The sequence below is a fragment of the Leopardus geoffroyi genome, chromosome D1 (assembly GCF_018350155.1).
Source record: "Leopardus geoffroyi isolate Oge1 chromosome D1, O.geoffroyi_Oge1_pat1.0, whole genome shotgun sequence".
In the NCBI taxonomy this organism is placed as follows: Eukaryota; Metazoa; Chordata; class Mammalia; order Carnivora; family Felidae; genus Leopardus; species Leopardus geoffroyi.
Genome location: NC_059329.1, coordinates 16,583,922 through 16,605,725, shown reverse-complemented (window position 1 = coordinate 16,605,725; position 21,804 = coordinate 16,583,922). Strand labels below are relative to the sequence as shown.

General features: G+C 42.2%; 1 protein-coding gene across 3 annotated transcripts in view; it reads right to left on the bottom strand.

The window, feature by feature from the left end:
* The window catches only part of CBL (Cbl proto-oncogene), an 86,337-nt gene extending 68,487 nt beyond the window's left edge, over nucleotides 1-17,850 (bottom strand). For 2 of the 3 annotated variants that reach the window (XM_045483149.1, XM_045483150.1), the window contains exon 1: nucleotides 17,295-17,843. In XM_045483149.1, the coding sequence (XP_045339105.1) occupies nucleotides 17,295-17,489 (195 nt within the window). In that variant the 5' untranslated portion in view covers nucleotides 17,490-17,843. Of the gene's footprint in view, nucleotides 1-17,294 lie in introns of all 3 variants that reach the window. The other variant, XM_045483148.1, reaches the window with a different exon arrangement.
* Between the last annotated feature and the right edge of the window lie 3,954 nt (nucleotides 17,851-21,804).

Sequence of the window (21,804 nt, the reverse complement as noted above, 5' to 3'; positions counted from 1 at the left end):
TCTGTGTCTCCCTCTCTCTCTGCCCTTCCCCCACTCGCACACTGTCTCTGTTTCTCAGAAATAAACAGCAAAAAAATTATAAAAAAGAATTAGAGAGACAACCTGAGGCCATGGATGATCTTATTCAGAAAGGGTTTACTTTTGCTTCTGGCAGACAAACAGGCTGGGGACATTAGGAATCCCAGACCACCTTCATGTAATCCAGAATTGAACAGATTGAAAAACTGGACTTTAGTCCCTATAAAGACTAGTCTACTTCCGTTTCACCCTTACTCCTACAATTTAGGCCCTGAGGGACCCAACCCCAAAACCTAGAGTTTCCCAAGGCTCTCTACCTTGGCAGGCTCTAATTCCAATTTTTTTTCCTCGACATCCATATCTTGAAAAGTCTGCTCAGCCTTTCAACGGTCACTTCCAGAATCAGCCATGACCTCATGGGCAAGGTAGCCTCAAACATCAGGCAAACTTCTCAAAGCTTTCCTTATCTTCCAGAACCTGGCCTCATAATTCCTTACTGCCTTCACAGCTCTTGAGGGTCTTCTGGTTTTTCTAATTATCAGCAATATTTGGTTTGAAACTTACCTAACATTGTGTACCAGTCGGAGGAGAGAAGTGTAACATCTTGCTTTTTATTTCACACTTAAAAACACCGATTTCTTCCTCGAGTCAACAAAAGCTCATTATAAACCTTTCTGTGATGTTTAAATGATTCCATTCTATGGATATACCATAACGTATCTCAAACATCCCCCCCCCCCCATTTGTTTTAACATTTACATTGTTTTCAAGTCTTTACCGCTCCAAGTATCACTGTGATGGACATCACTGGGCATGGTACTCTTCTGTACGTTAGATTATTTCCTCAGGATAGATGCCCCAGAAGTGGAAACATGAGGTCCATCTAGAATAACTGTAAAATTCCCATTTAATAACTAATCATCAATGACTCTTCAAACGATGAGTAAGTCGATAACATTTTTAAAGCCAGGTAGGTGTTCTATTCTCTGTACACCATTTCCTGAACTCTTGAAAAATAGTCCCATATAACCCTGCCAAATAAACACAAGCTGCATCAATATAAATATCTGATGTATGAATATTTTAACAGTGTTTTAGGAAGGTGCTCATCCTATCAAAGGTTTAAGCCAAAAGGGAACAACATAGCCAAGAAAAAAAAAAAAAAAACTCTACCTCAGAAGACAACTATATGCTAACAGCAAGAACTCATATTAATAAAACAGTCTCCAATTTACAAGTGTTACATTCCAAAACCTCATTTGTAAGTCAGTTGTTTATAATTCAGAATATATTTTTACAGTATATTTATAATAAAAACAACTAAAATGAGAGCTTCCTTAGGTTAGTCCATGGAGGGATGTAGGAGAGTCTGACAATAAGACTGAGAGATCAAGACCCAACAAAGAGTACAAGAGGTCTATAACTAAAGGGTTTTATTTTCAGAGAAAATTGGACATGATTTATATGTAGAAAGAATCAGAAGAGAAAAAGATAAACGAAAAGCTAAGGTTTCTGGCAAACAACAGGGAATGAGATCTACCACACAGCTAGAAACACTAAACACCATTAAAAGAAAGGATACCCCCTTCCTCTAAAACAGAAGAAAGGCAGGGAGGGCAGGTTCAGAGATAAACTCAGAGATATGAAGGCAGTAAGCTGAAGGCTGTTCCTGATGGTTTTGCCTTTTCTCAGTGCACGTATTCAATAAATATATGCCAAGCACTGGGATAAAGAAGTGAAAAGACAACATGCCTGAATCAGAGAGCAATCAGGCAATAAACTATAAAAAAGAAGTAAAAAAATACAAAGTTCTAAGACCTGAAACCATAAAACTCCCAGAAGAAAATACAGGTGGCAAGCTCCTGGATATGGGTCTTGATGAGGATTTTTTGGATCAAACTCCAAAAGCAAGGGCAAAAAAGCAAAAATAAATGGTACAACATCAAACTAAAAAGTTCCTGCACAGCAAAGGAAGCCATCAACAAAATGAAAAGGCAACCTACTGAATGGGAGATGATATTTGCAAATCATGTATCTGGTAAGGGGTTAACATGCAAAACACATAAAGAACATCTATAACTCAACAAAAAAACTTTTTTAAAACTCTTGATTTTCACGTGGGCAAAAGTCTCAATAGACATTTTTCCCCAGAAGACATACAGATGACCAACAGGCACATGATCAACATCACTAATCATCAGGGAAATGCAAATCAAACCCACAATGAGATACCACCATATTCCTGTCAGAATGTCTAGTATCAAAAAGAAGTGTTGACAAGGATGTAGAGAAAAGGGAACTCTCATGCACTCTTGGTGGGAATGTCAATTGGCGCAGTCATATGGAAAATAGTATGGAGGTTCCTTAAAAAGTTAAAAACATGGGGCGCCTGGGTGGCTCAGTCGGTTAAGCATCCGACTTCGGCTCAGGTCGTGATCTCACAGTCCGTGAGTTCGAGCCCCGCATCGGGCTCTGTGCTGACAGCTCAGAGCCTGGAGCCTGCTTCCGATTCTGTGTCTCCCTGTCTCTCTGCCCCTCCCCCGTTCATGCTCTGTCTCTGTCTCAAAAATAAATAAACATTAAAAAAAATTTTTTTTTTTTTTTTTTTTTTTAATTAAAAATAGAGGTGTGCTGGGCGCCTGGGTGGCGCAGTCGGTTAAGCGTCCGACTTCAGCCAGGTCACGATCTCGCGGTCCGTGAGTTCGAGCCCCGCGTCAGGCTCTGGGCTGATGGCTCAGAGCCTGGAGCCTGTTTCCGATTCTGTGTCTCCCTCTCTCTCTGCCCCTCCCCCGTTCATGCTCTCTCTCTGTCCCAAAAATAAATAAAAACGTTGAAAAAAAAAATTAAAAAAAAAAAAATAGAGGTGTGCTTAGGTGGCTCAGTCAGCTGAGCATCTGACTCTTGGTTTTGGCTCAGGTCATGATCTCACAGTTCATGAGTTCAAGCCCTGCATCAGGCTTTGTGCTGACAGTGCAGAGCCTGCTTGAGATTTCCTCTCTCCCTCTCTCTCTGCCCTTCCCTGCTCGCTCACTCTAACTTAAAAAAAATTGTTTTAATTAAAAATAGAACTACCATAGAATCCAATAATTCCACTTCCAGATATTTATCTGAAGACAACAAAAAACTAATTTGAAAAGATACATGTACCCCTATGCTCACTGCAGCATGATTTACGAGAGCCGACATACGAAAACAATCTAAGTGTCCGCTGATGGATAAATGGATAAAGACGACATGGTAGGGGGTGCCTGGGTGGCTCAGTCAGTTAAGTGTCTGACTTGTGATTTAAACTCAGGTCATGATCTCATGGGTCGTGGGATTGAGCCCAGCATCAGGCTCTGCACTGCCAACCGGGAATCTCTCTCTCTTCCTCTCTCTGCCCCTCCTCTGCTCGCACTCTTTCCCTCTCAAAATAATTAAACAAACATGTTTAAAAAATAAAATAAAAAGTGTAATCCTGAACTAAGAACTTGAAAAGATGTGGTATATATGCACAAGAGACTACTGCTCAGCCATAAAAAGAAATAAAATCTCACCGTCTTTGACAACATGGATGGACCCTGAAGGTATTCTGCTGTGAAATAAGGCAGAGAAAGACAAATACCGTATGATTTCACTTACATGTAGAATCTAAAAAATAAAACAAACAAATAAAACTCATAGATACAGAGAAAAAAATTCATGGTTGCCAGAGGGGAGGGGGGATTGGGAGGTCAGCAAAATGAGCGAAGGGAATCAAAAAGTATAAACTTCAGTCATGGGAATGTAATATACAGCTTGGGGACGACAGTCAATAATACTGTACTGCATACTTGAGAATTGCTAAGAGAGTAAATCGCACAAGTTCTCATTGTAAGAAAAAAATTTTTGTGAGGACAGGTTTGTAATTCTGTATGGTGACAGATGGTAACTATACTTATTGTGGTGATCGTTCGGTAATGTATACAAATACAGAATCATGTTATACACCTGAAACTAACAGAATGTTCCATGTCAATTATACTTCAATATAAATAAAAATATCACAGTCAATGCAAAGAATTAGAGTAATATAGTAAGAATATGCTGAACAACTCCTCTAGGCCAGTGAACAGGGAAAGCTTCCCTGAGATGAATCTGGACTAAAAGTTGAAATTACACAAAGGAGCTAGCCAGGTAGTATCAACAGAAGAGGAGCCCAGAGGACGGGTCATCTTTAAGTCCAAAAGTGAAACAGGTCTAGATTTGTTTGAAGAATAAAAACATCAGTGAGACTAAAATGGAGACAGCAAAGTAGAGAGAGCAAGAGAGAGATGTGGAAGAGGTAGGGAATTAACAAGGAGACATTACAATAAAGCCTAAAATACAGGCTTTTTAAATTTTCAATGAAATTTTTAAAAAATTAAAAATGTTTAAGCTTTCAGTTAAAATTAAAAAAATATCTGCAAAAACAGAGATAATACCTACTCACAATAAACACTTATGAAAGGCCTGTATAACTTCCAATAAAGTAGGCACTCAATATGTTGTGTTTTTTTTTTTAATTTTTTTTTTTCAATGTTTATTTATTTTTGGGACAGAGAGAGACAGAGCATGAACGGGGGAGGGGCAGAGAGAGAGGGAGACACAGAATCGGAAACAGGCTCCAGGCTCCGAGCCATCAGCCCAGAGCCTGACGCGGGGCTCGAACTCACGGACCGCGAGATCATGACCTGGCTGAAGTCGGACGCTTAACCGACTGCGCCACCCAGGCGCCCCTAGGCACTCAATATGTTAGTTCCCCTCCCCATTTCCATACTACTTGACCAGGCTTATCTTCAGGGTAGGCAGGAATTACATACCGAAGATGAGTGATAGATAACACATCACCCTTTGATGACTCCCAGAAACTGGTACCATTATTTCTACCATCTTGGTTCATGCCACTCCAACTTCCTAATCCTGCATGCTCTCTAACTGATGACCAAAGGATAGAGAAAAGGCAGCAGGCCACCCAAGAACAGGGTAACCTACGATCTGCAAAAGCTACAGTAACCACCACTCCTCCAAAGGCACAAATCCAGCAGAGCTCCCAATAAGAGTTACCATTTATATCCAGGGCGATACACACCAACCCACATGTTCTCCCTATTTAAAGATAAGGGCACTGGGGTCCCTAGTTAGCTCTGTCGGTTAAGCGTCCAACTCTTGATTTCGGCTCAGGTCATGATCTCAGTTTCATGAGTTCGAGCCCTACATCGGGCTCCGCACTGACAGTGCACAGCCTGCTTGGGATTCTCTGTCTCCCTCTCTCTCTGCCTCTCCCCCACTCACACTGTCTCTGTCTCTCTCAAAATAAATAAATAAATGTAAAAAAAAAAAAAAAGAAAAACAAGAAAAGTAAATGCATTAACTTCACAGAATTTAGGTTAAAATGCAGTATTTGCCTAATACCTCTGGAAAAAAGACATGCTTCCTTCTAACAAAATGAAAATAAAATTGCTTAGTCTTACATACGATGTCCAACCTATAATATGCAATCAATAAATGTTTATGACAATTAATTGAAAAATATATCACTTCTCATAACATACCAGATTTAAAATATCATGCGTTAAAAAATGTCTCCAAGGGGCGCCTGAGTGGCTCAGTCAGTTAGGTGGCCGACTTCGGCTCAGGTCACAATCTCACAGTCCGTGAGTTCGAGCCCCGCGTCAGGCTCTGTGCTGACCGCTCAGAGCCTGGAGCCTGTTTCAGATTCTGTGTCTCCCTCTCTCTCTGACCCTCCCCTGTTCATGCTCTGTCTCTCTCTGTCTCAAAAATAAATAAACGTTAAAAAAAAAAAAAAATTTTTTTTTTAAATGTCTCCAAAACATTTATTTGCTTGCATTTTCAAGCTGGTACCATGTACCTTCCACAAGTATTTTTTGTCCCTCGTTCAAATGTGACCTTGTAAAGATCATTTGTAGATTAAATGTCTGCTTTTCTCAAGATCTTTTTGAGATGAATCCTCCAATGACCAGGGAAATCAGCATTCCACCACTAGCTCTTGAGTTTTTAACACTAATGCAGACATAAAGAAAACATAGAGACCTACTCTTTTGATGTTAAAATCTTCTAGAAAGAGAAACACCCTAAATATGTATAATCCCTAGGGAAAAAGTTCAAAAAAGGCTTTGTGAATAATTCAAGTCAATAGTCACCAAACTTCAAAAGCTAACAACCTGCCTTTACTACTTAGTGAACTTTAAATTAGCAGTCATAGTTAAAGCATAAATGGACACTCTGAGCTTAAAACACATTCCCCCCCAAATTTCTAAAAAGATAAAATATTTTCCTGCTTGGTGTGTCCTCCATTTGGCCAACTTTATTTTGCCTTCCAAGTCTTGCAATAGCAAAAATGGCTTCCTTTTGTTTACTTCTGCCTGTGCATTTACAGCGTCACTCAAAAAAACGCCAAAAAGAAACGTGCTTAGCTCTGGGAAAGCAACAGCATCCTTGTACAGCTGCCATACAGCCCATTCATAATAGCTTTCTCATTGGCCTCGCTCCTCCCTTTGCTTCTGCCAAGGCTCAATGGTCAATAGAAAAAAAATTTGGAAAGTGCTATGGTCACAATAAAGAGGAATAAAATTATGCTTGGAAATAGCTAAATTTATAAAAAGAGAAAAGGTACCAAGAACAGTGCCTAAACCTAATTCTACTCTGAACACAGACTCCTTTCTAACGCTAAGGAATGTGAATTTCTAATTAGGCAGAAAACTCTAAGCATATAGAACTATGAATGACTAAGTATTTTTATCTCTATAGACCTCAACTTATCCATGGAAGTTTTTTCAAACATTTTTATATGTTAAAACATGATAGGGGTGCCTGGGTGGCTCAGCTGGCTAAGCGTCCAACTTCGGCTCAGGTCATCTCACAGTTCGTGGGTTCCAGCCCCGCATCGAGCTGTGTGCTGACAGCTCAGAGCCTAGAGCCTGCTTCGGATTCTGTGTCCCCTCTCTCTCTGCCCTTCCCCTGCTCATGCTCTCAAAAATAAACATTAAAATATTTTAACGTGATTAAGCTTTATACTTTAAAAATGAGTATTCAGGGGCGCCTGGGTGGCTCAGTCAGTTGAGCGACCGACTTCAGCTCAGGTCATGATCTCATCGTCTGTGAGTAGGAGCCACACGTCGGGCTCTGTGCTGACAGCTCAGAGCCTGGGACCTGCTTCTGATTCTCTCTCCCTCTCTCTCTGCCCCTCCCCCACTCATGCTCTGTCTCTGTCTCAGAAATAAACGTAAAAATTTTTTTTTTTAAATGAGTATTCAGTATGTTGAATTCAACATAAAACATGTAAAATCTGACTACAGTTTTAAAAGGCTCCATATTGCTCAAGGGAGCAGGAGATGTAGCAGGGAGGACACCAGGTCTGGGAACCTGGGTTCTAGTCTGATGACCAACATTAACTGGCTCTGTTGACATTAGGCAAGTTTATTCACCTCTCTGGATCTGAATTTCTGCCTCTATAAATGAGAGTGATCAATTAATTTCTAAAGCCTTGTTAAGTGTTTCTTATTAAAGCTTCAAGTTTTAGAAACTCATCAACACAGAAACTTGAAGAGATTTAAGTTTTACAAGTATAAATGTACAGTGAAGCTTTTAAATATTTTTTAAAGAGAAATCAGAAACCTATACTTTTTTTTTTTTTTAAGAAACATATCATCACTAGATAACGGCCCCAAGAAAAAAGCCTTTTACTTCTAATTACTATTCTCCATTATTGATTTATCAAAACTCCATTCAGGGATTTGAACTGTAATTACTACCTAACACTTCTCAAATACCACCCAACACTATTTATTAAAGACACTATGCCACTTATAACTAATTACCAATCTCATTACTTTCATTTATCACATTAACTGCACACACAAAAAAAATACATCCAACACAATGTACGATATTAAAGAAACTACATGTTTCTTTACATGTACTGATAGTTTAAACATGCAGTTTTTATACACATATCCTATTTTTAAAAGGAAAAAAAAATCTCTATCCGAACTTACTGGTGCAACTTCAAACCAAATACTCAGCATGAGCTAGAAATTAGACGATTTTAGCATCGCTTTTGGATGTCAGGCCCAATTGAGATGTAACTGTGGCTCAGGATACCGCAGAGGCACCAATTTGCTCTAAAGCCCTCCCCATTCCCAGTCCCCTTTCTCGTGTCCTCAGGGACTAAGTCATGGTTTGCCTAATGATTCCCACAGAGGTTTCCCAGAGCCTTTGTACGACTCCAGTTATATCACCAGAGTCTGAGTACACGGATTCATCTTTAACTCCCCAGCACCAGGCATATAGCTTGAGTTCAGGAAAAGTGTCATTGCGATCAGATCCACCATAATTTTCACCTAAGGTAACAAGGAATCATATATATTTTTTAATGTTTATTTATTTTGAGAGAGAAAGAGAGAGAGCAAGCAGGGGAGGGGCAGAGAGAGGGAGAAAGAGAACCCCAAGCAGGCTCCACGCTATCAGAGTCCCTGAACCATGAGATCATCACCTGAGTCGAAACCAAGAGTCGGACGCTTACCCGACTGAGCCACCCAGGTGCCCCAGGAATCATTTAAATCAACAAACTAGACAAAGATTGTGGTCGGAGGCAAACTTTTTGGAGGGCAATGTGCTCACATATATATTTTTAAAACTTTGACGTGCGAGTCCATTGACGCGGCACATTTCATTTCTGGGAGTTTATTCTAAAGAAATATTCAGAAACCACAAGATGGATAGTCACTACAGCACAGTTTCTAATACTTAAAATCAGAAATAACCTAGAAGATTATCAATACTGTGCCTGGGTGGCACAGTCAGTTAAGCATCTGACTTTTGATTTCTGCTCAAGTCATGATCTCACAGTCATGAGACTGAGCCCCACACAGGGGCTCGATACTGAGCATGGAACCTGTTTAAGATTCTCTTTCCCCTCTCTCTGTGCCTCCCCTGCACGCTCTCTAAAGAAACAATAAAACAAACAAAAGATTGTTAATATGAATTCAGTAAACGTATTTAATTATGAAATCTTATACAATCCTTAAAATTCAGGAAGACCTATATATGGTATTAACATGGAAAATCTCCACAATTTAGCAAATAAAAAAAAAAAATTCTAGGGGCGCCTGGGTGGCGCAGTCGGTTAAGCGTCCGACTTCAGCCAGGTCACGATCTCGCGGTCCGTGAGTTCGAGCCCCGCGTCGGGCTCTGGGCTGATGGCTCAGAGCCTGGAGCCTGTTTCCGATTCTGTGTCTCCCTCTCTCTCTGCCCCTCCCCCGTTCATGCTCTGTCTCTCTCTGTCCCAAAAATAAATAAACGTTAAAAAAAAAAAAAAAAAAAAATTCTAGAACCATTTTTGTTTAAAGTCCCACTTTTGAGGTACGTGGGTGGCTCAGTCAGTTAAGCAACTGACTCGGTTTTGGCTCAGGTCATGATCTCACAGTTCATGAGATCAAGACCTGAGTCAGGATCTGCGCTGACAGCACAGAGCCTGCTTGAGATTCTCTCTCTTCCTCTCTCTGATCCCCTTCCTCTCTCTCTGTCTCAAAATAAATAAACTTAAAAAATACTCTTTTAATTAAAAAGAATCCCACTTTGGTTTAAAAATGTTTAATTCTGAGTATAAATTACTTTTGAAATTTAAGAACATAATAATTAAAATCTTCAACATAAACAAGATATCCTATTGCCATTTCTTCCAAAAAAAAAAAAAAAAAAAAAAAATCCAGCAAGCTTACCTAAAATAAAAGCAATTGTGGTATGGAGGTTTGGTACTTCAAGCACAGTCCCTTTGCCAAATGCATGGACATCACCTGAGAGCTGGTCAGGACTACAGAATCGTGGGCCCCACCCCAGATCTATTCAGCCTCTACATTTTTAACAAGATCCCCAGATGGTCTGAATTCATGTTAAAGTATGAGAAGCACTTGTTTATAAGAATCACTTAACAGAATCTGAATACCAGTTCAAGATCCACAGAAAAAAACAAAAGTATTAGATGGGTGGGTGACTTCGGTTATTTAATCTCTCTGAATCTCAGTTTCATTCTCCTAAAACACACTGTTTTGAGATTTTTGATGTATCAGATGTGAAACTGCAAACTGGCCTACAATATAAGGAATGATTAGAACTCAGCTATCAGTCTTAGGGAGTAAATGCTAAGAAGTCAGTAACTTGCTCAAGTTGATAAATCTTTCAAGGGCAAAAGGTGTCCATCCAACCTTCTCAGAGCCACTTAGGGAAAGGGATAAGGATGGACTGTAAGCTATAGATGCCAGGTACCTCTGGAGAGGTAGTCACTTGAAGGTATGAGAGTAAAGGGAGACATTTTGTTCTGCATTAAACTGTTTTTCATAAAGAATGTTACACCTATGCAAAGCAGGTCTAAGGAAGGAAGAGGCAGGAATTAGGATCCCATCCCATTCACTGAACTACCAATAAGCAGGTCTCATTTTAAGACTTCCTCATGGCTGATCCCAGAGCCAGAGGAAAGGCAGTGACCAGAGATGGTTCTGACAGGGTGTCCAGGAAGCAGAGTCTGCTAAGAAAGACTCGTCATCCATCCCAAAAGCTGCAGACAGGAGACCCAGAGTCATCTGTGGATTTCTTCTGAAGGAATCGCGGGAGCATCTATGAGAGTAGCACCAAATCTTCCCAGGGCTTGAAATTTGCACCCTTTTCCCCTCCTCCTTTTGGAAGCTGCTGCAGGAAGGAACATTGTGGGGACAGAGCTGAGGCTGGCTTCCAGTGCTCCTGGTTGACTACTCCCACCTATTTCCTTCCAGCACAAAATGTGCTAATCATGAAAACATTTCACAATGACTTGCTTGTCATAATCCCCCTACTTTCAACAAACCTAACGTAGATCATAATTAACAGCTTCATTAAAAAATGTGATTGAAGCTTAGGCTTAGCTTCCAAACTAATACTTAATTTGTTTTTCTTTTAATGATCTAGGTTAATCATTAGGGAAATGGGGTTTTTTTCACGGCATAAACGTTATTATGTTATGTTCGAATATAACACAAACTCCAATGAAAGAGGAATAGATCAATTTGCCCATGGTTGCCATGCCCATGTCAGGTTTAGTGTATGTATACTAAAAACATACCAACAACATACTAAAAACAGGTTTACTACCGAAAATCAAATAATCCAGTGAAGAACTGGGCGGAAGACACGAACACTTTTCCAAAGACATCCAGATGGCAAACAGAACACATGAAAAGATGCTCAACATGCCATCAGGGAAATACGAACCAAAACCAAAATGAGATACCACCTCATACCGGTCAGAATGGCAAAAATTAACAACTCAGGAAACAACAGCTGTTGTGGAGCAAAGGGAACACTATTGTGGGGATGCAAACTGGTGCGGCCACTCTGGAAAACAGTGCGGAGGTTCCTCAAAAAATTAAAAATAGAACTATCTTCGACCCAGCAATCGCACTACTAGGAATTTAGCCGAAGGATACAACAATGCTGATTCGAAGGGGCACATGTACCCCGATGTTTATAGCAGAGCTATCAACAATAGCCAAATTATGGAAAGAGCCCAAATGTCCATCAACTGATGAATAGATTAAGAAGATGTGGTACATAATATAAACACAATGGAATACTACCCGACAGTGAAAAAGAATGAAATCTTGCCATGTGCAACAACACAGATGGAACTAGAGGGTATTATGCTAAGCGAAATAAGTCAGAGAAAGATTATCACATGATTTCACTCACATGTGGAATCGGAGAAACTGAACAGATGATCAGAAAGGAAGGGAAGGAAAAATAAGATAAAAACAGAGAGGGAGGCATACCATAAGAGACTCTTAAATGCAGAGAACAAACTGAGGGTTGATGGGGGCGGGGTCAATGGGTGATGGGCATGAAGGAGGGCACTTTTCAGGATGAGCACTGGTCATTATATGTAACTGGTACATCACTGGGTTCTACTCCTGAAGCCAAGTCTACACTGTATGTTTAAAAAAAAAAAAAAAAAAAAAACAAGGTTTACTATAGCAAGAATTACCAAAAACTTCAGCCAAAGCTGCAAAATGAACAGAACAAATTCTCTTCTCCCCTGGCCCAACCCCACTTTTATTCTATATACCTTTCAAAATTTCTACCATGAATCACATGAAATGCTCAAGTGAGCTCATTTCATAAAAAATTATGAAGAATTTTACATCCTTTTGGGGAGTTAATAGCATAAAAACAACACAATCATGTTTTACAATGGCCGTATATTACCTGACCGTATATTACCTTTAGAATCGAAAAAGGTAAAACTACTTTAAGTAAATGATACTTTAATTCAGCACTCAAGAAGATTCCTAGGGCTCCTGGGTAGCTCAGTCAGTTAAGCTTCCAACTCTTGATCTCGACTCAGGTCACGATCTCACACTTTGTGACATGGAGCCCCGAGTCTGGCTCCCCACTGACAACACAGAGTCTGCTTGGGATTCTCTCTGTCCCTCTGCCCTTCCCCACTTCTGCTTTCTCTCTCTCAAAATAAATAAACATTAAAAAAAGGGGGGGGATTCCTTACCTGATGCCCCCCTAATCAATCATACAAAAAATGAGAAGGGACTATGTTTTGATCTCATTTTATTTTGTTAAATGTCTGCACTTCATTCAGCAAGTACCACATGTTAGGCCCAGGAACTGATATTAAGACAGAGCTTGGGTCCTGAAGAGCTCTAGCGAAGGGAGAAACGGATGAAAAAGTGATAAATACTACCGCAGATAACACAAATTAAGTAGAAGAGGAAAATGAAGTGTACAAGCCTCTGTGACCACCATGCAAAGTAACCAGTAGACATTAATTTGAAGAAATGCAAACACTGAACTTGAAAGCAGATAACAGACATTTCACTGGATGGTATTAAATGCTACCTTATTATTCAAGAGAATGTCTACTTTGCTTGGGTGCGTTAATGAACGTGTGTCGTGAGGACTATTGTAACCACACAGGTCACTTGCTGAATGGTTTCTGTTACTGACGCTTTGTGGTACACCTAAGAAGGTACTGTATGGAGGAAATAACCAAGCCTAAGGAGGTGGGTTATCCTGGATTCCAAGTCAGGCTCCACCATTAACTAAATTAAATTATGTAACATCTCTGAGCCCAAGTGTCTCCATCTATAAAAGAGATGATACCGCCAAAGGGCTACTGCAAGAAATAAGTTTAATGTAATTAAAATTTATTCCCACCCCCACACGTTTTCTTTTCAGTTATTCCTTCAGAACACACAAAGCAATTTAAATATTTACAAAGCTCTTACTATTGTATAAGTCCTCATGACCGGACACTGCAGGAGATAAGCAGATTATAGTCGCTGTGCTGTCCTCACGGAATTTACAATCTCAAGAGGTTAAGATGGGTACAGAAGTAATATGTACAGAAAAAATAAGTTTAAACTTAAGAGATCTCCTATCACTGTTTACATACTTACGTAGTCACTCATCACTGTAATGTAATCTGGAGTGTAAGAATTTACACCTAGCAGTATGCCTGGGACTTAGTGTGCAAAGGAAGGAAGGAAGGAAGAAGGAAGGAAAGGAGGATGTAGTCCAATGAAATACACTGAATCATAAATTCTAATTAGTGCATCTTACTTCCCAAATACAGGAAGTTACTCAAGGTATTTTTTGGGGGGTGGTGGGACAGAGGTGGGACAAACAGAAGAAGGCAGGTAGCAGAAGGATCACCTTTTGAAAATACTTTTTTTAAACTCATGCCTTAAAGGGAAGCTTTTTCCCTTAAAATCGTAAGGGAACTATAAATTCTCTTATAAATTATATCTCATTAAAAAATATCAACACCTTAATGTTTTAATGATATAAGCTAATCCGAAATAAAAACATAACATAGACCTAAAATATAGCCAGTATGTTGCTCTGCTTCAGGGGCAGACAAACTACAACCTCCAGCCCTTTCTTTTTGTCCACCTGCAAGCAAGGAATGGCTTTTACTTTTTTAAAGAGTTGTGAAACAGTAACAAAGAATACAAGACTGAGTATGTGTCCAGCAAAGCCTAAAATATTTACTGTCCCTTGACAAAAACAGATTGCCAACTCCTGCTCTACTTCATAATGGAATTTTGAGTCTCACTAGATACCTTACTACTTCTAAGTTTACATTTAAGGCAATTTATAGGATTTTTCTCTCCACTCCCCTGCCCAATCCTCTCTTCCCAGCCACTTTCTTCACACACAAGTATTTACACAAGTATTTATTACAATATACTCAGCTGGCAAAATAGAGGTTGACCATGTTTCTTGTTTAATAACAAGTGTCCCAGCACAAGGATTTTTCCGACAATGAGTTTAAGTTCCACAATGGATTAGTAAATTGGGCCTATGTTGACCAGAACCCATGACTTATGCCAACTTCTCCATCTGCACACATTCAATACTGGGGGAGGGGAAGAGACTAACAGTTCCCAGCACGAAGTCAAGACACTGATCACTGATAAGCTAGAATAATATTCACCTAGCTTCAACAAGGATAGAACAGGTATGAGAAAGAGACTCAGAACCGAATTCAATAAATGTGTGGGGCAATTGTCGATTTGACAGTAAGTTCTTTACCACTTACATCATACCACATGAAGAAGGGTTAGTGACATTTATTTAAGACTCTAACAAATAAAAACGTGGAAAAAAATATGCAAGCATAAAAGAAACAGTTCAATCCAATACTTATGAAAGTACTCAGGAAATCTGGAGAGCAATATGAACCTATCAGCCTAATACACCAGAAACAAGACTAGTAATTTGTGATACGGGGCACAGACATTACTAAAAATCACCTTCTAAGACAAGCAACACAAGAATAAAACATCCCTCTCTCCCAACACTAGAAAGGAAAAGCTGGGCACCTACTTCCCTTGAAGCTATCAAAACCTGAAAAGCACTCAAAATGAGTCCTATTCTCCCCATACAACTAAACATTCTGCAGAAAAAAATCACATCGCTATACACACACTTTAAAGAAATGAAGGAGGGGCGCCTGGGTGGCGCAGTCGGACTTCAGCCAGGTCACGATCTCGCGGTCCGTGAGTTCGAGCCCCGCGTCGGGCTCTGGGCTGATGGCTCAGAGCCTGAAGCCTGTTTCCGATTCTGTGTCTCCCTCTCTCTCTGCCCCTCCCCCGTTCATGCTCTGTCTCTCTCTGTCCCAAAAATAAACGTTGGAAAAAAAAAAAAATGAAGGAAAAAAACTTAAAAAGGATCTTATTTGAACTACCTTATAGAGATTCAAAAGTTTGAGGAAAAGTTTACTATTTTTAAGGAAAGGTCTCTAATCCATACAAGTTTGGGTATATTGCATACATGTATCTTACACGAGAAACTAATTAAACATACAATTCTTTTTTTTAATCCAGGGGAACCTTTTCAGTCCTCAGCTGTAAATCCCTAAAATGCAAACCTACAAACTTCAGATCTTGAATACATTTGGTATTTTTTTAAAAAGGTGTCAATGAGGGGCACCTGGGTGGCTCAGTCGGTTGAGGGTCCAACTTCCGACTTCGGCTCAGGTCACGATCTCAAGATCTTGTGGTTTGAGTTCATGCCCCGCATAGGGCTCTGTGCTGACAGCTCAGAGCCTGCAGCCTGCTTCAGATTCTGTCTCCCTTGCTCTCTGCCCCTCTCCCACTTGCATTCTGTCTCTCTCAAAAATAAGTAAACATTTAAGAAAAAAAAAAACTTTTTTAACGGTGTCAATGAATTTAAAGTTTCCTTTACATGCCTAACTTTCTGTAATGGTTTTATTACAATTTCTAAATAATGAAATTAAAACTACACCGCCAATGTAATAAATATGAAAACACTTGTATCATTAACTACAATACCAATTATTTAACATGAGAAACACCAGCCCTGAAAAAGTGGCTCTGAAACCACTTGTATGCACTTCAGGAGTGTTAATGCACGCACGGGACTTATTAAGCATTTATACAGCACGTTTATATTTGCCAAGTGTTTCATAATCATTCTTATTAGCTGTTTTAGTCCAAAACAATCCATGAAGAACTTTACAGAAGAGGAACCTAGACCTAGAGAGGAACCAGAGAAAACCAATTTTCCTCTGGAGGAAGTAACACCATTCTCTTACAATATGCCAGATACTTCCAGTTACTTTTCACTGACAATATGAAATTTTCCAAAAATAAGTTATTAATTAATGAGCGTGAAAAATACTAAGAAAACACTGTATTGGGTGCTCTCAAAATGCTTAAACACTTTTAAGGACTCTGGACTACTATATTATAGACACTATAATGAGGTGAACTTCTCCCAAATGCCACACTTAATGGCTAAATATAAAAGCGATATTTTTCAAGCTTGCTTTAAAAAAGGTAAGCAAAGAAGCTCATTGAACAAGCTTAAAAGTCAGGTCCTGTAACAAGGAGTCAGGTCGGCCACGAAAAAAGTAGAACCCAGCTAAAAGCAGCATGAGGAGGAAGTTCTGGAAGCAGTCAGAATCTGGAAGAAGTCAGAATCTGCTGCTTAGCACGCTCAGTTAATACATCTTTCAGAAGATAATGTTTCTAACCAGAACTTGTGGTTTAATCTCAGCACCAGCAATGGATCACATCCAATGTTTTGGAGAATAAAAATTTGCCCCAGCGCTAGAGGTGGAGGAAAGTTCCTTCCTCGGCCATTTAAACATCCTGATTTCTTTTACCTTGGTGTTAATATCTTAATGAGAAAAAACTATGGGCTCTCCCCGAGCGCAGTTTGCCTACGGAGTTGTCTGACCCCAGGTCTCTCAACCAGAGCCCATAAACGTTAATTCCCGACTCAGAGCTCGACTGCTCATCCAGCTAACAGCCCCAGCCGGTAAATTGCACGCTCTTCTTCGCCCTCCCCCTCCCTCCTACCTCCTGGGGCCAATTCCGTGACCCACATCCCCAGACCCTGCAGAGCCCCAAACTCTGCACCCCCCCATTATACTTCCGCCCTGGTGGCTTCCCAGTTAACCCTCACCCCAGCCCCCACCCCATCTTTGTCTCGCCACCCCCAAACACTATCTCAACGTTCCCCAACTCCCAACCGCAGCCCTTCCCCCACCGCCGACCCCCACCTTCCCGATCTCTTCCTCACCCCCGCGTCCCCCACCCTTCGGCCGGGTCACCCCAGCTCCTCGCCTCCCCAGCCCCGCATGACCCGTCCCCTCCCCCAGCTTCCTCTGTCCCTTCCTTCCCCTCCCTCGGCCCCCTCCGCCCACGCCCACCCCTGCTCCCGCGGGTCCTGGGCAGGCCTTTCACCTTGTCCATGAGCTTCCAGCACTTCTCCACCATCTTCTTGTCCACGGTGCCGGGCGGGTGGGGGCTGAGGTGGTGGTGGTGGTGGTGGTGCGGCTGGAAGGCGTCCTTCATGAGCCCAATCAGGCCGCCCGAGCCCGAGCCCCCGGAGCTGCCGCCGCCCCCGGCCCCAGAGCTCTTTTTCACGTTGCCGGCCATGGCCCGGGGAGGGTTGGGGGCCCAGCCGCGTCCGCCGGCTCCGCTCCGCTGCGAGCGAGGGAAAGAAGGAGGGCGTGAAGGAGGGGCCTCTCCCGGCCGCCGCCGCCGCCGCAGCCGCCGCCGGCTGTCCGGGCGGAGGGAGGGGCGGCCGCGGGGAGGAGGAGTGGGCGGTGACGGGAGCGAGGTTCGCGCGGGCGCGCCCCTTCCGAGAGCGCAAGCCCGGGGACGGGAGGAGCGCACGGCGCTCCGGGAAGCCGGCGGCCCGGTCCCGACTGGGTAGCGACCCTTCCTGCGCCACCCCCTCCCGAGCCACAGCTCCCGGAAAGCCGAGGCCAAGTTTCCGCGCCGCCTACCCCTCCCCTGCCCCCGGGGGCGGGCCCAGACAGAACCTTTGCGCCTGCGCCCTCTGCTGGAGAATCCGGGAAAGGAAGGGGCGGGGTCTGGGGTGGAGTCTGCGCGTTAGACAGAAGCCGAGCCCTCCATGTTCCTTGCGGGTTGTTAGGTTGGCTCTCTTTGAGGGGTGATTGGGGTATTTAAATTAGGACAGCTAGCCGTAGAAAGAAACTTAACGTCAAGTCTTCCGCCACATACCTGATAAATAAGGAAATTGAGCTTAAAGTCATTTGCTTCTAAACATTGTGGGAGAAGAACGGAAGTTATTTCCCCACCCTTTTGGTGTTTTAAACTCATTAAGTCGGCACCGAGGGACAGGAATGCGAATGCTGCAGACTGACTGTTCCAGCCTGATTACGAACACTCCAGAAAGGCTTAAGACACTTAGGCCGCAAGCTCTTCTTCCAGGCCCTTTGACCTTCTGAAAACAAAACATTTCCCCCTTTTTTGGCTTCTGAACACTAGTTCCTTTTCTGGGAATTGGGTATGTGCTTAAGATTACCCGGGCTCAGCGCATTGCACCGCAGGTTAGCATCCCCAGCACCAGCCCTTGACCACAGAAAGACAGCTGCGAGCCCTAGCCCGAGGAGTACCTCTCTCATGAAACAAAAGCAGTTCCCAGTCATTTCCACTTCTCTAATCTAAAAGCTTCGTTGGAAAAACTATGAAAAAAGGGAACTTTCTTCCTGAAGAAGGAAGTGCCCTGACCTAATTTGTTAATTCTGAGCCTCTTCTTTGGGAGCTTGCAGGCTCTAGTGTGTCCGTAAGTACTCAGTTCCCTCTTAGATCCTCCCACCTGGGTCCTCCACAAAGCCCTTGACTGATTAAGGAATTGAGTTTATTGTGTGCCCCTGTAAGGGGGGGGGGGGAATATCTCTGGACTCAAAGACCTATCCGTCAGACCTCCTTATTCTGCAATTCAGTGGCCTTTATCTAAGATTGATTAAGGAGTCAGCATTATCGTTTTCTATCAGTAGAATTAGAAAGAGAAGAAATCTCCCAAAGGAAAATCTAAGCACGGCTCTTAGATAATTGTCAAAACTTCCCATCTACCACCCTAGCTGCAGGCCCTCCCTTTCTCTCCCCTGATCTATTAAAACCTTTTCTTCACTGGTTTCCCTGCCACCTCCAATCCTTTCTGCCACCAGACCAGTCTTCCTGAACTATAGTTCTGACAGCATCAGAAAAAAAACTTTAAGGGGCGCCTAGGTGGCTCAGTCGATTAAGTGTGTCTGACTTCAGCTCAGGTCATGATCTCACGGCCCGTGGGTTTGGGCTCCGCGTCGGGCTCTGTGCTGACAGCTCAGAGCCTGGAGCCTGCTTCAGATTCCGTGTCTCCCTCTCTCTCTTTCTCTCAAAAATAAACATTAAAAATTTTTTTAGAAAAGAAAAGAAAGAAACCTTTAAACACTGCTAATGGTCTCCTGAATGAAGTTAACAGTCATGATCTAACTCCAAACTACGTTGCAGTTTTATATAATATCAATGCATATACTATGCTGGGTGACTGACCAAATCACAAAATACCACAATTCTTTTTTTTTTTTTCCATCCACATTGCTCAGAGCATTCCCTCTGCCCAAAGTGTGCTACTGAAGTTCAATCCATTCTTCAGAATTCAGCTAGAAATAACCAGACATTCCAGCTAGAAATAACCCTTTCCTCCTCTAAATTTCCATAACCATTTATTCTTACAGCTACCATACATTAATTCATGCCATACTGTCTTGTTGACTTTGGTCTTCCACAGTATCTAACACAGTGTAGGTACACAAGGTATTTCCCCCCTCCATCATCAAATTGTATTGTTTGTACAAATTGTATAGTTTGTACTTTGTTTCTGCTGAAGAAGACATATTTCTTTAAATATACAAATGACCTACCTCGCATATTTGAATAAAGCAGAGTGACAGTTCTCTCCTCTATATCCCTTAAACACTCCCAGATGGACAGAGTTCTGTCTGGTGATAGTTCCTATTTTCACTTCTAAACTGAAGTTAATGAGTGGGGCACCTGGGTGGCTCGGTCAGTTGAGCGACAACTTCAGCTCAGGTCATGATCCCACAGGTTGGTGACTTTGAACCCCCGCGTGGACGCTGTACTGGCAGCACCAGAGCCTGCTTGGGAGTCTCCCTCTTTCTCTGTCCCTCTCCCACTCGCACTCTCGGTCTCTCTCTCTCTCTCTCTCTCTCAGAAAATAAATGAATTTTAAAAAGAAATCAGGGGCATTTGGTTAAGCATCCGACTTCCGCTCAGATCGTGATCTCACGGTTCACGGGCTCAAGCCCCCTGTCGGACTCTGTGCTGACAGCTCAGAGCCTGGAGCCTGCTTCAGATTCCGTGTCTCCCTCTCTCTCTCTGCCCCTCCCCCACTCAAGCTCTGTGTGTGTCTTTATCTCTCTCTCTCAAAAATAAATCAACATTAAAAAAAATTTTTTTAACGTTAATGAAAAAAGAAGGAAAGCTTCGCCTTTTTTTTTGTTTAATAATTTTTATTTGGCTTATTTTCAAAGTGTACTCAAGATGGGATTGGATTGTTGATCACAGTGTCATTCTCGGTTATTCTAGAGCTGGCTCAGTTTGTACCATCACATCATGTGACATGAGGCACTTTTATTACATTTCACCTTCACCCAGACCACATCCTCATTCTGCACCTGAATGTCGGTTGGTTGACTGAACATATTTGAAAAGTAAATGCTCTTCCAAGGCGTGATATGTCGTTTGTATTCTGTAAACTCTGTCCTCAAAATGTCATCCAATGCATCAGCATAACAGAGAAACTGATCATTCCGTGACAAATAACCCCAACGAGGCTTCTAGATGAGGAGGACCAGTGCAAGAAACTCTACTGCATTCCAATGCAGGGGGAAACGGTTCTGGGGGAAGAATAAATGCAAACTGACAACAGGCAATTGAACAGAAGTGTGGAGGGGGACAGAGATAGAGAGAAATAGCTAAAAAAGTCTGCAGGTTCCTTAATCCACAAGGGGGAAATCCCTGACGTTTTTGCTGTTTTCATTCTAGCCAGAATGGTGCCCAGAGATCCAGGTGGCAAACAGATGACAAGGCTCCAGAATAGCAGCAGGGCTGGAAGGAGGGTAGAGCCTGCCTCACAAGGGCAGGTCGCTCACCATACTCCTTCCCCCAAAGTCGTTTTTCCAGCCATTCATGACTCCAGCAAGATGCTAGAAAGTATCCCCAAGAGGGAGGCACCATCAATAATTTAAGTAGAAAAATTTAGGAGCCTGGGGGGGGGGGGGGGGGGACGCCGAGCAAGTCCACTAGAGGGAGCCCCGACAAACCCAATACCACAGAGAGCCCAGCAAAGTAGTTTCTGAGCACCTGTCTCTGAAAACCAGCCTCATAAGGGAATAGGGGAAGATCAATAAATTAAGTCTCCACAAGGGAAGATAGCCCTGTGAATGCCCAGTTGAAACCCAGGCCTTACAGGATTTACAGAATCAAAGATTTAAAGACCAGGAAACTGAAGCTGAGCAAAATTAAATGGCTTGCCAAGTTTACATAACTGGAGGGGGGACTAGAACCCATGGCTCTTGTCTCTAACCAGTATCCTTTCTTCTACATTTGTAGCCTCTATGTCAGCAGCTTGGAGTCCGTGGGTCTATCTTTCTTCTGTGTCTCCTTTCTCCGATGTGAGAAACTCTCTCAACTCCCTTCTCCTGCATTTCTTTCCCTTGTATGCTACAGAATGCCTTCCCTAAGACTAATAATGTCATTTGCTGATCAGCCCTAGGGATGTAAATTGCCCCAAATGGCTACTATGAGCTCTTTTCCGCTCAGCATAACAGCACCATATCAGATGTGTAAATCTGTAACTTGTAAGTCTCCAAACCTCAGGCGGTGCTACATGGAAATGAAGCATAGTTACCGGGCTCCAAAGCCCTTTCTCCTCAAACTA